A 14210-nucleotide genomic window follows, 5' to 3' on the forward strand; every position below is an offset into this window, starting at 1 on the left:
TTTACCCAGCACCATTTATTAGAGACTGTAGTTTCTCCATTTATGTTCTTTGCTCTCTTATAGTAAATTAATTGTCCATACATGTGTGGGTTTATGTCTGGGTTCTCGGTCCTGTTCCATTGATCTGTGTTTCTGTTTTTATGCCAATACCTTGCTGTTCTGACTACTACAGCTTTCTAGTTTAATTTGAAATCAGGGGGTGTGCTACCTCCAGCTTTGTTCTTTTTCTTAGGATTATTTTGGCTATTCAGGGTCTTTTGTGGTTCTATACAAATTTTAGGATTGTTTGTTCTATTTCTGTGAAAAATGTCATTGGGATTTTGAGAGAGATTGCATTGAATTTGTAGATTGCTTTAAGTAATATGGACATCTTAACAATGTTAATTCTTCCATGAGCATGGGATAATTTTCCATTTCTTTGTGCCACCTTCAATTTCTTTCAACAACGTCTTACTGTTTTCAGTGTACACGTCTTTCACCTCTGGTTAAATTTATTCCTAGGTATTTTATCCTCTACTCCCCTCCCACTGCAACAGAATATTTTTTAGTCCTTCAACTAATAAATTGAAAGTACTGAGGAATAACACACCTAAGAAAAGGTGTTCACTTATCACTATTTGTTTTACTCTTCAAAAATAAATCGTTTTATCAAAACCACAATGAGATACCACCTCACAGCCATTAGGGAGGCTACTGTAAAAAACAACAACAACAACAACAAGACGAGAACAAACAAAAAAAACAGGACATAAGTGCTGGCAAGGACGTGGAGAAACTGGAACCCTGTGCCCTGTTAGTAGGAATGGAAAATGGTGCAGTTGTTATGGAAAACAGTATGGTGATTCCTCAAAACTTAAAAACAGAATTACCATATGAACCACTGCTCACAGGTAAATCTAGGAGCTATAATGATCAGATTTGAAAATCCTAAAGCTTTATGTTTTGTCTATAAATTTCTGTATGCAAACTTGTATGTATAGTGCAATATTTAGATTATGTATCGATGATATATGAACTCTTGATATACATGTTGTATCAAAAAAAAAGCTTTATGTTTAAAAGTAGACTAGTCCCTAAATTATATATGCCCCTTTTTTCCTTGTCCTCAGCAGAACGCAAAAACTAACTTATTTCTAGCATATGGAAGAGTTTCCACACTTCTGAGGTAAACACCAATGACCAAAATCTGATTTTCATATATTGTCCAGTAAAATTTGTGTTTCTAAATGAGACCAACTGGAAAGTTTCAACTAATTGGGTATTTAGTGACTCTGGGAATTTCCTCTACTCAATTTATTTTCCAAAACTTAGTGCTTTTTGTATCTACTAAAAACTATTGAGGATTTTAAATTATGAAATCATAACAGTTTACTTGCTTTATGAAAACATGGTGAATATGTCTTTATCAAGCTTTTTACTGCTCCACATAAACTGGACAAAAAGTTTAAAATATCAGATTTAAAAACTAAGCTTTTAATAGGCATGGACCATTTTTTCTTTTATCCCTCAAAGTAACTTGAACATGGCCAGTGCTTTATGGATTATGTTAAATTGAATCTATCGGCCTGTTCCATTAAAAATGAAAATCTATAATTATCTGAATAAATTTTCCTTTAGCATTCAAAATACTCAATATGACATATTTATAGGTAAACCAAATTATAACTAATGTATTTTGATATTCTTACGTAACAAGCTGACTTAACCTCTACAAAGGTGTCAAAATACCCTGAATACTTAATTTTTATTATCATATCATATTTATAAAAATATATGTTGGAAAAGAGGTTTTAACATTTCTAAACATTCTCCAATTCCAGTTGTTGTATAGTAGCAATGACCTTTAAAATTCACCTGATGTTTTGGAAGTCTCAGACCGCAACTCTAGGGAAATAATGCAGAAAGGAATGAAGTGAAGATGTACACTCACCCTATCCTTGAACTATGTCATGCTGGGAATCTGTACTTGAGTATAATAAGTCTTTTCTAACACAGTGCTAGAGCTAGCCTTTAGGGCTGGAAAAACAAAGGAAGGGGAGAGCGTTGTCTAAAGCAGTGCCTTTTAATCTTTAGCCAAGTGCATAAGAATCACCTGGAGAACTTGTAAAATCTCAGACTGCTCTGCCCGTCTCAGAGATTCTCAGAGATTCTATTCCAGTGGGTCTGGGGAGGAGTTAGACAGTTTGCATTTCTTACAAGCTTCCAGGTGATGCTGTCTACTGCGTATCACTGTTCTAAGAGCACTGACCTCATAACGTGTTATGGGGACCAGTATGCTCCAGAGATTTTTCACATTCTATAGATTTCTGATGAAAACTAAGACATAACATAAAACCCAGAGGGGTAGAAATATTTTTGTTGAAGACAAAATACAGGAGAAGAGTTCATGAAGTACACAATGACTTCTTTAGTGAGACAAAAGGTGCCAGCTTTATGCAGCAAGCCATGGGTCATGGGCCTAAGGGAACAAGTATGACGGCTTGAAGAAAGATTTATGTGGAAAAAACCATACAGGGCAATGCTGAGATTTATCTAGAAGAGGTTAACCTGCAATGTTTTCTAACATTCTGTCAACTTAAACGAATCTGTCCTGGTCTTATCATTCTGTTTTTTGTTTTTTTTGCGGTACGCGGGCCTTTCACTGTTGCGGCCTCTCCTGTTGCGGAGCACAGGCTCTGGACGCGCAGGCTCAGCGGCCATGGCTCACGGGCCCAGCCGCTCCGCGGCGTGTGGGATCCTCCCTGACCAGGGCACGAACCCGCGTCCCCTGCATCGGCAGGCGGACTCTCAACCACTGCACCACCAGGGAAGCCCTGATGTTATTTTTGAGCTGAATCTAAAGATACCTCCTAGGCTTCTTCTGGCTGGTTTTAGACAGTCGGAGGTTACTTTCAAAGATGCTAACTTGCTTTTTTTTCCCTGAAATTATCAGCAAGCATTGAACACTGGGCTCAGTTATATATAACAAGGCTTCCTCAAATTGCCTTGTATATATTGTACATTTGAGGGATATCCTGGTCAAAAATCACTCTGTAACATGAATTGAAGTAAAATGATAATGGTTCTATTTTCACTTACAGAAAACAAATCCTGCCATCTCCAAGTTGTGCTTGGATGAGCCCAAGAGGAAAGATATAATACTTTCAGGTCATTATATATTCAATTCAAATAGGTCCATCACTTTAATAAATCACAAGGAGGAACTACAACGCAGTAACAGCAAATGAATACTATAAACTTGCATAGTTAACATACCAAATTAAATACGTTATGACTTTCAATAAAGAAACCCTATGTCAGTGAGATTTTGAAACAGTTTATCTTCTAAATATTGTTGTTTTCTACGCAACCAATTTGCTAGATAATATGCCCTATCTGCTGTGGCAGATTAACACAATTGGATCTAATTGTTTCTTAGCAACTGCAGATGCTTTAAAATCCTTTGGCTATACTCTTCATGATATAGGTCATTGGTTTTTAAGTTTCTAAGAGTACAGATGTTCAAGTCAATGTTTCATAAAGTTTATTCTAAATTTATTGTCATTCAGAGCCTCGATTCAGAGTTCTAGAAATTTTGAGCTGCTACAATTCCAAACTCTGAAAGGTTAGCTCATTGCTAGAATAGCATGTATTATTGGAACAATGTTAGATTATAAAATTTGTCATTCAGTAATAATGAAACACACAAAAGAAAGGTGATTTTTCAGACAGACACCAATTTACAGAATTAGTTGTAACCTTATTCAATGCCAAAGTGTCAGTTAGTCTCTATAGATTTCTCTATTGATTTAGACATTTGGTTTCAAATGCTGTCATTGGTAAATTGGCCTTCTTCATTTGTTCACTTAAAAGGACAGTGATAAGCTAAAAATCGAGGTGCTTCTTTTTTCATCACTCACCTAGGTTCTGCCACATGCTGAAAATTTCACAACCCATCGTTACCCGCATGTCACCATACCTGAAATAGAACAAAAATCAAACCTGTGAAAAAGATTCCAGAACAAAGAAGTTATCTGTGTCTCTTTAGGACACAATCTATCCTTCTGAATTAAAAGGCAATATGTTTTTAATTGAAGATGTTTAATGCAGGTGACTTTTCATTGAGGTATAACTGATATAACATCATATTGGTTTTAGGTGTATAATGTAACAATTTGAATATCTGTATATATTGCAAAATGGTCACCACAATAAGTCCAGTTAATATGCATCACCATAACTAGTTACAAATTTTTTTTCTTTTGATGAAAACTTTCAAGATTCACTCTCCTAGCTACTTTCAAATATGCAATACAGTATTATTAACTATAGTCACCATGCTGTATCCATGCTGTACCCACCATGCTGTACCCACCATCCCCATGACTTATTCATTTTATAACTGGAACTTTGTACAATGTACACGTCTTGATGCCTCTAATTCAAATCCTCATATAAATCCTTTAGTAAAACAGATTTGTCTCATAATTTTTTGCTTCTATGGTAATTTTGAATCCTGAAAGATTGAGGACAAAAATGTTTAAATAAGTTCAAAATAGTGAAATTTCCAGAAAGGACTCCTTGTTGTCCTCTTGGTCAATGCCTCTCCACTATGATTTCTAGTTATGGAGATCTGATTTATGAATCACTTGAACTAAAATACTCTTTAAAAGGCACCACATTTTATTTGCCTCATATTCTTACCCGATTATACACTGGTACTTACTTTTCTAACACCTTTTTCTTTTTGGAAGGTGTAAACATCTCTAACTGCAGACACAACTGGTTTATAAAAATGACTGCAAGGTAAAAGTAGGAATCCCAGATCTAAAACGAGAATGAGATATTTAAATACTATGGGGTTACAAAAATATTTACAGGTGAAGTGACATGATACCTTGGATTTGCTTCAAAAGTGGTAAGTGAATGGGGGATATAGTTGCAATAAGATTGGCCATGAGTTGGTAATAGTTGAAGCTGGGTATGGGTACACGAGAGATTCATCATACTATACTCTTTACTTTTATATATGTGTGAAATTTTCTATAACAAAGAAGTAAACTAACTAAATAAATACTATCTATTTTTGTATTGCTTCAATGTTGTATCCCAAGTTTCATGAGCTCTCTGGTACATGCTAAATGGCAGATATTTTGTTTCTCTTATAACACGTCTGCATGTCTCCAAGGAGGCTGAGGTATAAGTTGGATTACTTTACTCCTGTGTGATTTCATTTTTGGAACCCCTTTCCATGTAGAACTGAAAAAAAAGATACGTACACTCTTTTGGATATGCTAATTGCTTTAAATTCAGAGAGTATATAAAAATTCCCTACCAAGACAAATCTTCTACGTTCTCTTATACTAAAAACAGCATCAGAAAGAGATCAGAATAAAATTGCCAAAAATAAACCTAACCAAAAACATGGAGGACATCATGGAAGGAAACTACTTTTCTACTGACACCATGTAAAATTAAAGATAAATAGGAGAAATATTATAAAGAGTTAATATCTTTTATACATAAAGAGCTCTCACAAATAAAAAAGAATATAACACTCCAAGCAAAATAATGAACAAAAATCAAGAACATATTCTTTACAAAATATGAATTTAGTCAATAATTATTCAATACTAATAACTAGTTAATAACTAATAACTAATGAATAATTAATAACATAACTAGTAAGAAATGTAAACTAAAGCAAAAAAAATTGTTCCCTTTATCAAATTGCCCCCCTAAATTGTCTCTTCTAGTGTTGGCGTATATATAGGCAATCAAATATAATTGGTACAGTCTTTAACAATATTTTCACTTACAAATATTTATCCAAAGGAATAACTAGGAATATATGCCAACTTTTATTTTGTAAGAATACACATAAAAAGAGTAATTTATAAGAATAAAACAGTAGAAACAACTTGAATATTACAAAGTAGCACTGTGATTATGAAATTTTGATACTTTATTGTAAAGTATAAAGACATATTATGGAACCATTAAAATTTCACTGGTTTCTATTGTACTTTTTGTATTTCCTAGTTACCTGATAAGGACATTTTATTAAATGTTTAATATAAAAGAGGTTATTTTTAAAAGAATAAGAAACAAAGATGTAAAAAACATAAAACACCACTAAGAAGGGAAACCAGGATAGGCACTGCCCATTTTTATTTATCATTTCCCATTTTAAAAATGGTGTATCGAGAATTCTTAGAGACCCAGGCGTATCACATTACACTGCAGACTTACATAGAGATCTGTCTTAAAGAATCTTACTAATCTTTCATTTTTTACTTCTTTTCACTAATTCATTCTAAAAAATGGGAAGAAGGAGAAGTAAAGGAACTAAAGGGTTTACTTTGTAAATACATTCTTCACATAAACTCTATTTTAAAAGATGTCTTAAAAACATTATGCTCTAAGTTCTTTTTGTCATGCATGCATAGGGATCAAAAAGAATAAGAATTAAAATTTACAGTAACAATAAAGAACTTTCTCTCCTCTTAAGCACTGTGATTTCCACCAGGTTGATAAACATATTTATAGACCTAACTTGTTCAAAAATATAATGAAAAACTCTTCTAACATTATTCATAATTGAAACTAATAGGGCCCAAGATTAATTTGAGGTAAACAGAATAACTTTATTTCTCTACTACTAAGAGAAAGAAAATACTTGAGGTAATTTCCTGAGGGACAATGTGAAACCTTTTAGCCCAAGTAGGATAGTCATCTAAATGGATACTCACCTTATAATCAAAGTTTTCGTTTAAGAAGTTCTTACGAAGTGCATCTGACAGGTACAGGACTGTTGTAATAATAACGCTAGTGATAAAAGAGAATACATTTTAAGTTGGAAACATCACGTTAGTGAAAATCATTTATCAGGCAAGAATAAAGTAACTAAGACAGAAAAAAACCTTCAGTAAGCCTGTGGAACTATACTAGATAATTCATATTTGAAATAAAAAAGAGAACAGATGCCCAGGAAAAAAAAGAAGGAAAAGAAATCCATCACTGAAATGATATGCAGAAAAATCTATGAATTCATATGACTCAGAATTATATTAATATCTTCATGTTTTGTAATTTGTAAATTTCCAAAGCAAAAATGATTTAATAAACCTATAATATTCTATATTTTATTAACATGGAAGAAAGTCAGACTTTTAAAAAATACAGAAAAAGAGATGGAGCCCAAAGATGAAATGGATAGGATAAAACGACAGACCACATTGAGTATTTATTAGGTATCTTCTCCTGCTCTCTCCCGTTTAAGGTGTTAGGGGGCATGTAAGAGCTATGGAAGTCAGATTCCTTCTCTCATGGTGACAGGATTGCCACTAAAGAAACCATTACAGACTGTGAAATTGTCTATAACCCAGTACTAAGCTATGTGAAACTGACAGTGAGTGTTACAGCAATTTAGAGAATGGGGCATCTCTGAGCTGGAGAAATTAGGGAAAGCCTGTCAGAGGTGGCATATACAGTCATATGTATTTTGTTAGGGAGATTAAAAAAGGAAGATTTGGTGAGTATTCTTGGTTAACTCTTGAGTTATCCATTTTCTTCAAAATCTGCTCCTTTTTACAGCTACAAGAGTATATATTCAAAATTGAATGTATTTCCAATTGGTTCATTTAATGTTAGATATAGCATTATATTGAAACAAGATAGGTCACTCCCCAAACCACCCAAAACAAAGCACCAACGTATAAATGATTGATATTTAAAATGTCTTTGGCCTTTTTTAAGACGCATGCGTAAGTAAGCGCTTGTGATGTGATGAGACCGCAGCTCTCATTACGGGATTTGTAACTGAAGGATATAGCTGTCTGACCCTATAGGTAAAACAACATGAAACAAAACAAAGCTCCCCCACCAACCTCACACCTTGGTTGTCCTACTGGTAAAATATAGATTAGAAGAGCATTCACTAATTACAAGAATATTTATAGTCTTTGAAGAACTTAAATGTTCATTATTGTAATCTGCTGGAAAACTCACTATTATAGTCTCCTTGTGGGGCAGGAGGATTAGCGAGGCTAAGGAGTTGGATCGTTGAATGTGGAAGCTCAAGGTAAGAAGAGGAAAGAGAAGAAAATCACCATTTTCATGGGCACTTGCTCTGCCATGAGCAAGCACTGTGTTACATACATGTGCCTTTTATATGTCATTTACATCTTTCAGTGAATCATCCTACGAAAATTAAGTATAAGTAAAGCCTATGAGATTGAGAAGTCCTGTGGTTTCTTCTCCCCTCTCAAATGGCAGATATCAACAGTGAATTTCCTATCAAAGAGACAAATCACCTGCAAGTAACAGGTGTGTAAAGTGGCAATTGTCCAGACACTGGTGAAATCAATAATGCTAAGTTTCCCAAGTAGTTAATTCAAATCTTACTATATGAAACTAAAGCTTACTTGTCAGAAAATGAAATGCTATCAGGCAAGGAAGGGACTCTTTGCCCAGCATCTAGTAGATTGTGGGGCTTCTAAATTTATTTATTTAAATTAAAAAAAATTATTTTATATTGGAGCCTAGTTGAGTAAAAATGTTGTGTTAGCTTCTAAGTTTAAAAAAGAAAAATTTGCATCCTTAACAAACGTTCTGCTTTGACATCCAATGGAGAAACACACACAGTCCCACCACACCTGAGTTTTACATCAAAAACCACCTTCTGGCCCACAACTCTAGCTTGGATTGTTGTTCAGAAACAATAACCTCTAATGTTAGTGAAACATGACATATCCGGGATTTGGGTTATTGGGCCCAATGCTCCGGAAAGGAACCACCAAACTCAATCTTCCAAGTGAGAGAGATTATTCCATGGCAAAGATTACTCACTCGTTATTTATATGCTGGGTCCCAAACACATATACAAAATCCACGGCTTCGGGCTTCCCTGGTGGCACAGTGGTTGAGAGTCCGCCTGCCGATGCAGCGGACGCGGGTTTGTGCCGCGGTCCGGGAAGATCCCACATGCCGCGGAGCAGCTGGGCCCGTGAGCCATGGCCGCTGAGCCTGCGCGTCCGGAGCCTGTGCTCCGCAACGGGAGAGGCCACAGCAGTGAGAGGCCCGCGTACCGCAAAAAGAAAAAAAAAAAAAAAAAAAAAATCCACGGCTTCTTGAACTGTGCTTGCTGGGAAACAATATGGAGCCTCTCTGGCTTTATGAAGGACCCGTGAGTCTGAAGCTGGCCGCTCACTGGAATCACTTGGGAGCTTTAAAAACACAGATGTCAGGATCACACCCCCAGAGATTTAATAACTAGGCTGGGGTGCGACCTGGACGTCAGGATTGGTAAAGCTCCCCGAAGAGTCTATGTACACCCAAAACTGAGAAACACTGCTCTAGACTTTTAAAAGTTAGACAAACTTTCATGGGTACCTGGTAATCTAGTTAAGATGCAGATTATGATTCAGCAGGCCTGGGATAGGGCCTGAGGTTCTGCCTTCCTAACAAGCTCCAGGAGATGTTAATGCTTTTGATTCACCCTTTGAAAAGCAAGGCTCTAGAGAGGTAGGTCTGAGTCAGAAGCACGTTCCAAACAACACTGCTTCACATTCTCCTGCCTTCTAGAATTTTAGGCTGATGACTACTGTGGTTCTTTAATGGGTCTTGCATCCTTGCTCTGGATTGAACACCTCACCCTCTTATCTTATCAAGGCTGCTTTATAATCAGGCCAAGAGGTACAGGGCACAGGGCCTTTGGAAAATATTGAGCCCTGAAAAAGTGTTACGGAATCAAAAACTAAAACTGCAAAATAAAAACTAAAAGAAGGTTCATAACATGTCCACAGAAGGCAACATTTTCATTAATTGTCTAATTTAATAGTCATGCAACTTCTTTTATATTGAAAAAACTAGAGGTTACTTTTTATAACTTAACAAGAATTCCTAAGTAAACAGAAGTGCTGAGAAATCACAGGTAATTGGAATTAAATGATTTACTCCATAGGCCAATAATTTAAAAAGCAAACTGTAGAAATTGCTTTTCATTTTGGCGTGTGGCATGTGGGTCTATTTAACGTTTGATATGATGAAGGGTAAAACCTCCAAAAATAAGACTCCTCAGGGCTAGAAAGATCTTAAAATGACTCTACTTCAATTGCTTTTAATTTATGCTCATAACATTCAGCCCAAGTCACAGAGGCAGCTCCCAAAGCTTTTTATGTCTCAGCACTAAGACAGTTTCCTGGCACACAGGTCTCCAAGCCAGCTAAAGGCATATATACATTATTACTCCTTCACTGTAGTGGATACCTGTAGTGTTTAAGGATTTTTCTTTACTTGTTCTAATTTATCCAAAACCGTGTGGCTCCTTTGGTTTTATTCTTTTACTCATGACTCAGTTTCTGAATATGGGAACATTTTAAATCTCAGCGCTCCAACTCAACAGCTAAGAAAGCCCTTGCAATCTTTTACTACAAAGGGTCAAAATACTGATGTCTGTTACAGAAATGCAGGCATAAGGATCACTTTTGACAACCCTAATCTATGGCACAGCAGGATAGATGTATACATAAAAGAGAAACTGGTGCAAAGAAATCAAAGCTCTTTCTTCAAGTTTTCCACTTGCCACTTCATTCCTGGCATTTAGAAAGTATTTTTTAAGCAACGTTATCCCTCCTATAGAAACCTCATCTCCTATAAACTGTCCTTTTGAAAACTACTCCAACCTGATAATCTGCTGAAGCAAAAGTCCATCTCCATAAATTATAAATGGATTGAGAGAAGCACCTTTTGGATAAACTGGGCATCAACAAGGCTGATGTTTGTGCACTGAAAAGCTATAGAGATCTAAATTTGGAGTACGACAATTTCCCTACAACCTGGCAGGTTAAGAGGGCAGAAGAAATCACCACAAAGACATTTAGGGCAGATAAAAATCCTGGACAGCCATCAGGGAAACTGATCTGAGCTAGTGGTCCTCAAATGTCAGTACATGAGCAACACCTGAAGGATACATAAGACTTTAGGGCCTCACCAGTGCCTACGGCTTGGTGAGATCGCACCGGGGCCCAGCCAGGTGATTCTGATGCATGTGACAGTTCATTCTGAGGTCTGGTGTTACAGATGGAAGAGAAGACAAACGAGGGTTGGAACTTGGAGAGCAATGACATTTGGGGAATTTGTCCTTGTTAAACACTGCATCACCAAGGGCCTAGCCCAGTGTTTGTTGAATGACTATAGCCTCAAACCTGTATTTAAATGTATGTTTTGTGATAATTACTTGCTGTACTAGATAATTCTAAAATGTAAAGCTTGTAGAACTTTTTATACTTTTCTATAGATATTTTGAAGAAGAGACTGAAATTAAGACAGGTAAAGCTGATGGAGAAAGGCACTCCAAGTGGAGAGCACAGAATCCGCCAAAATGGGGAAGAAGTTAAAGGATCAGTAATTTTGCTTTCGGTGAAGGAAGCATGCAGTGAGGGTGAGGTAAAAAGAAAGAACAAGAATTGAAATGGAAGAATTTTTAAAAATTCCTTGACCTCCTCCTCCGGGCAGTATTGGCAAAAAATCACTCATGTCACAAAAGCCTCAGTTTTTCTGACCTATTAGGCTTAAACCTTAATGTATTCTTGCCTTTCCTCATGTATCCATTCTCTCTACCAGCTCCTCACAACTCACCTGGAGATGCAGTGTGCAGGCAATTCTTGTGTAAATATTTGCTATAACTATCAAAGTTTTTGGTACATTCATCTCAGTAATATATAGTTTTGATAAAAATCACTATCTTTCCTCCTGGACAGTAAAAGCGTTTAAAGATAATTACCCTAATAGAAAAACACCACCATCAACAAAAAACAATAGTACAATGGGTGTTCAACAGATCAGCTACTCTAACATAAAACTTTTCATGGTCAGTGTCACATACTCTGTCTTCCTTCCTGTTACTATGGACAAAGTATCAGTGCTCCTAGCTAAGGCCAAGCTTCCTTTTGTGCACTAGATCAGTGCTACTCTGAGTGTGGTGAGCTTCTTTCATTGAGAAGTCTCACCACAAAAAACAACGGTCAGATGAACTAAACTGCATGCTTACACAGTTGATTTAGTTTCCAGTGCAAGTCGATGGTGGACAGGTGCCACCCCTTAGGAAAGCTGACAGACAGGCACAATGAGAAATACTTGCTCTCATCCCTACTTGCCCATCCAAGGACACCGTTCCTTCACTTGGGCCTGATTTCTTTAGCACCATCAATATTTCTCTTTTCTGTGCCCTTCCTATCAGTGAACCAACATGCATAATATTCCATATTTAGAAATGAATCCTAGTACTCATATCTCCTTCCAGATATAGCCCCATTTCTCTGCTCCCTTTTACAGCAAAATCTTCTAAAGAGCTGATAATTATTGCTTTCACTTTCTCAATTCCCATCTGTTCGCAAATTCACTCTAATGAGACTTTCATCTCCAACACTCCATGAAACAGCACTTGTCAAGGTCACCAATATCTACACTGCACTGCCAAATCCCAGGGATAATTGTCAGTCTTCATCCTCCAACCTCCCAGCAGCTCCTGATACTCCTTCCTTCATGAAATATTTTCCTCATACGGTATTATACCCTCTGGTTCTCATCTTTCATCACAGGCTACCCCTTTTCAGTCTCTGTTGCTGGTTGCTTCTCAACATTCTGGCCTTTGAATGGTTGGCACGTTCCAGGGCCCAGCCTTAAGTAGTCTTCTCTTTTCAATCTATACTTTCTTCTAGGGTGCTCTCATTCAGTTTGATGGCTTCAAATACTACCCAATGCTAATGACCCTCAAATGTATGTCTCTAGCCTTGACTTCTTCTCTGAGCTCGATACAAGCATGTCCAGCTTCTTCTCCTACATCTCCACTTGGATATCTAGGAGCATCTCAAACTTCTGTTCAATACAGGATTCCTCACCTCTCCCACCCCTAACGCTACTCCTCTCTCAGCATCTTCCAACTAAGTGAAAGGCACCATCATTTGTCCTTCTGTTCAGGCCAAAATTCTAAGAGCTATCTTCAAATTTTTTTCTCTCTTGCCCACAGCCAGTCATCTGCAAGTCTTATCATCTCTGTCTTCAGAATTGATCTTCTCACTACCTTCATTGCAATCCACCTATTCAAGCCATCATCATCTCTTACCTGGACTGCTGTATTAAGCTCCTAACTGGTCCTTCCTGGTTTCTCTCTTGTCTCTCTACCCCCTAATATCTGGACCCTGTCTTCTTCCAACCTCATTTTTACTTGTTCCTTCCCTCCTGACATTTCTGCCACACAGTCTTTCAGCTCCTTGAATGTGCCATCTTCACTCTGACCACAGGGCCTTTGTATATGCTATTCCTGCTGATAAGAACAGTCTTCCTTTGCTATCTGCCTGTTAACTCCTGCTTTAGATTTCAGCTCAAGTTTCACTCCTTCAAAAAAACTCCTCCTATCCTAGTCCAGAACAAAGTTCCTTTCATAACCCCTCTCATAGAACTGTGCTTTTTATCTCTATGACATTTATTTTTACACGTTAGACACTGGAAAATATGTACTGAATGAATAGGTCAGTGAATGAATGGATGACCTTCCCTAAGAATCTTTGATTCAATACATCACTTATTTGCTACACAGATCTCATTTGAATGCTAAACTGGTGAAGGCAGTAATCAGCTAAACAATTCAGTGTTTGGTGGGAAAAAACACACACAAAAAAGTATATGTTTGAAGCCAAATGCACACAAGATAAACAAAATAAGGACCTGAAATTTCAGCTGCAGGGCCTGGGAGTTTTTACTCTTCTCTGTAAGTAAGTCCGTTACAAGATTTATCTCCTTGAAAATATGTATAAAGCTGTAACTTTATTTTTGTACTGTATTTTGCAATGTGTATGGAAGGGGGTGGAGAGAAGCTTGTCTCAAAGTGTCCTGTATTTTTGGTACTTAATTTTCATCTCCCTTATGTTCTCTTTCTCAGATTGAGCAGTTGTCCTCATCCTACCAAGAAATTACAGTGGACAGGCACAATAGAGCTTTGCCAGCAGGCAGAAGTCAAGTTTCTTATCCTTGTGAAATTTAGCCTGGACACACTTACTACGTTGCACAATGTGAGACATTCAGGTAGAAATAAACAAAAGACCATACTAATCGCCAGGTGTCTGTAGTCACAGCTTTCGGCAGGACTTCACATAAAGCAGAGAGGCTACAGGATTTGGGACAGCACAGTTGACGGAAGAAAGTTAAGGGCATTTAACTGACTTGAAAAC

General features: G+C 36.9%; 1 protein-coding gene across 2 annotated transcripts in view; it reads right to left on the minus strand.

The window, feature by feature from the left end:
* DOCK4 (dedicator of cytokinesis 4) overlaps nt 1–14210 on the minus strand; it is a 482641-nt gene that overhangs the window by 64916 nt on the left and 403515 nt on the right. For both annotated transcript variants that reach the window (XM_060020742.1, XM_060020741.1), the window contains exons 28-30: nt 6732–6807; nt 4706–4806; nt 3900–3958 (exon numbers count right to left, since the gene is read on the minus strand). In XM_060020742.1, the coding sequence (XP_059876725.1) occupies nt 3900–3958; nt 4706–4806; nt 6732–6807 (236 nt within the window). The remainder of the gene's footprint in view (nt 1–3899; nt 3959–4705; nt 4807–6731; nt 6808–14210) is intronic.

The sequence above is a fragment of the Delphinus delphis genome, chromosome 9 (assembly GCF_949987515.2).
Source record: "Delphinus delphis chromosome 9, mDelDel1.2, whole genome shotgun sequence".
Classification (NCBI taxonomy): domain Eukaryota; kingdom Metazoa; phylum Chordata; class Mammalia; order Artiodactyla; family Delphinidae; genus Delphinus; species Delphinus delphis.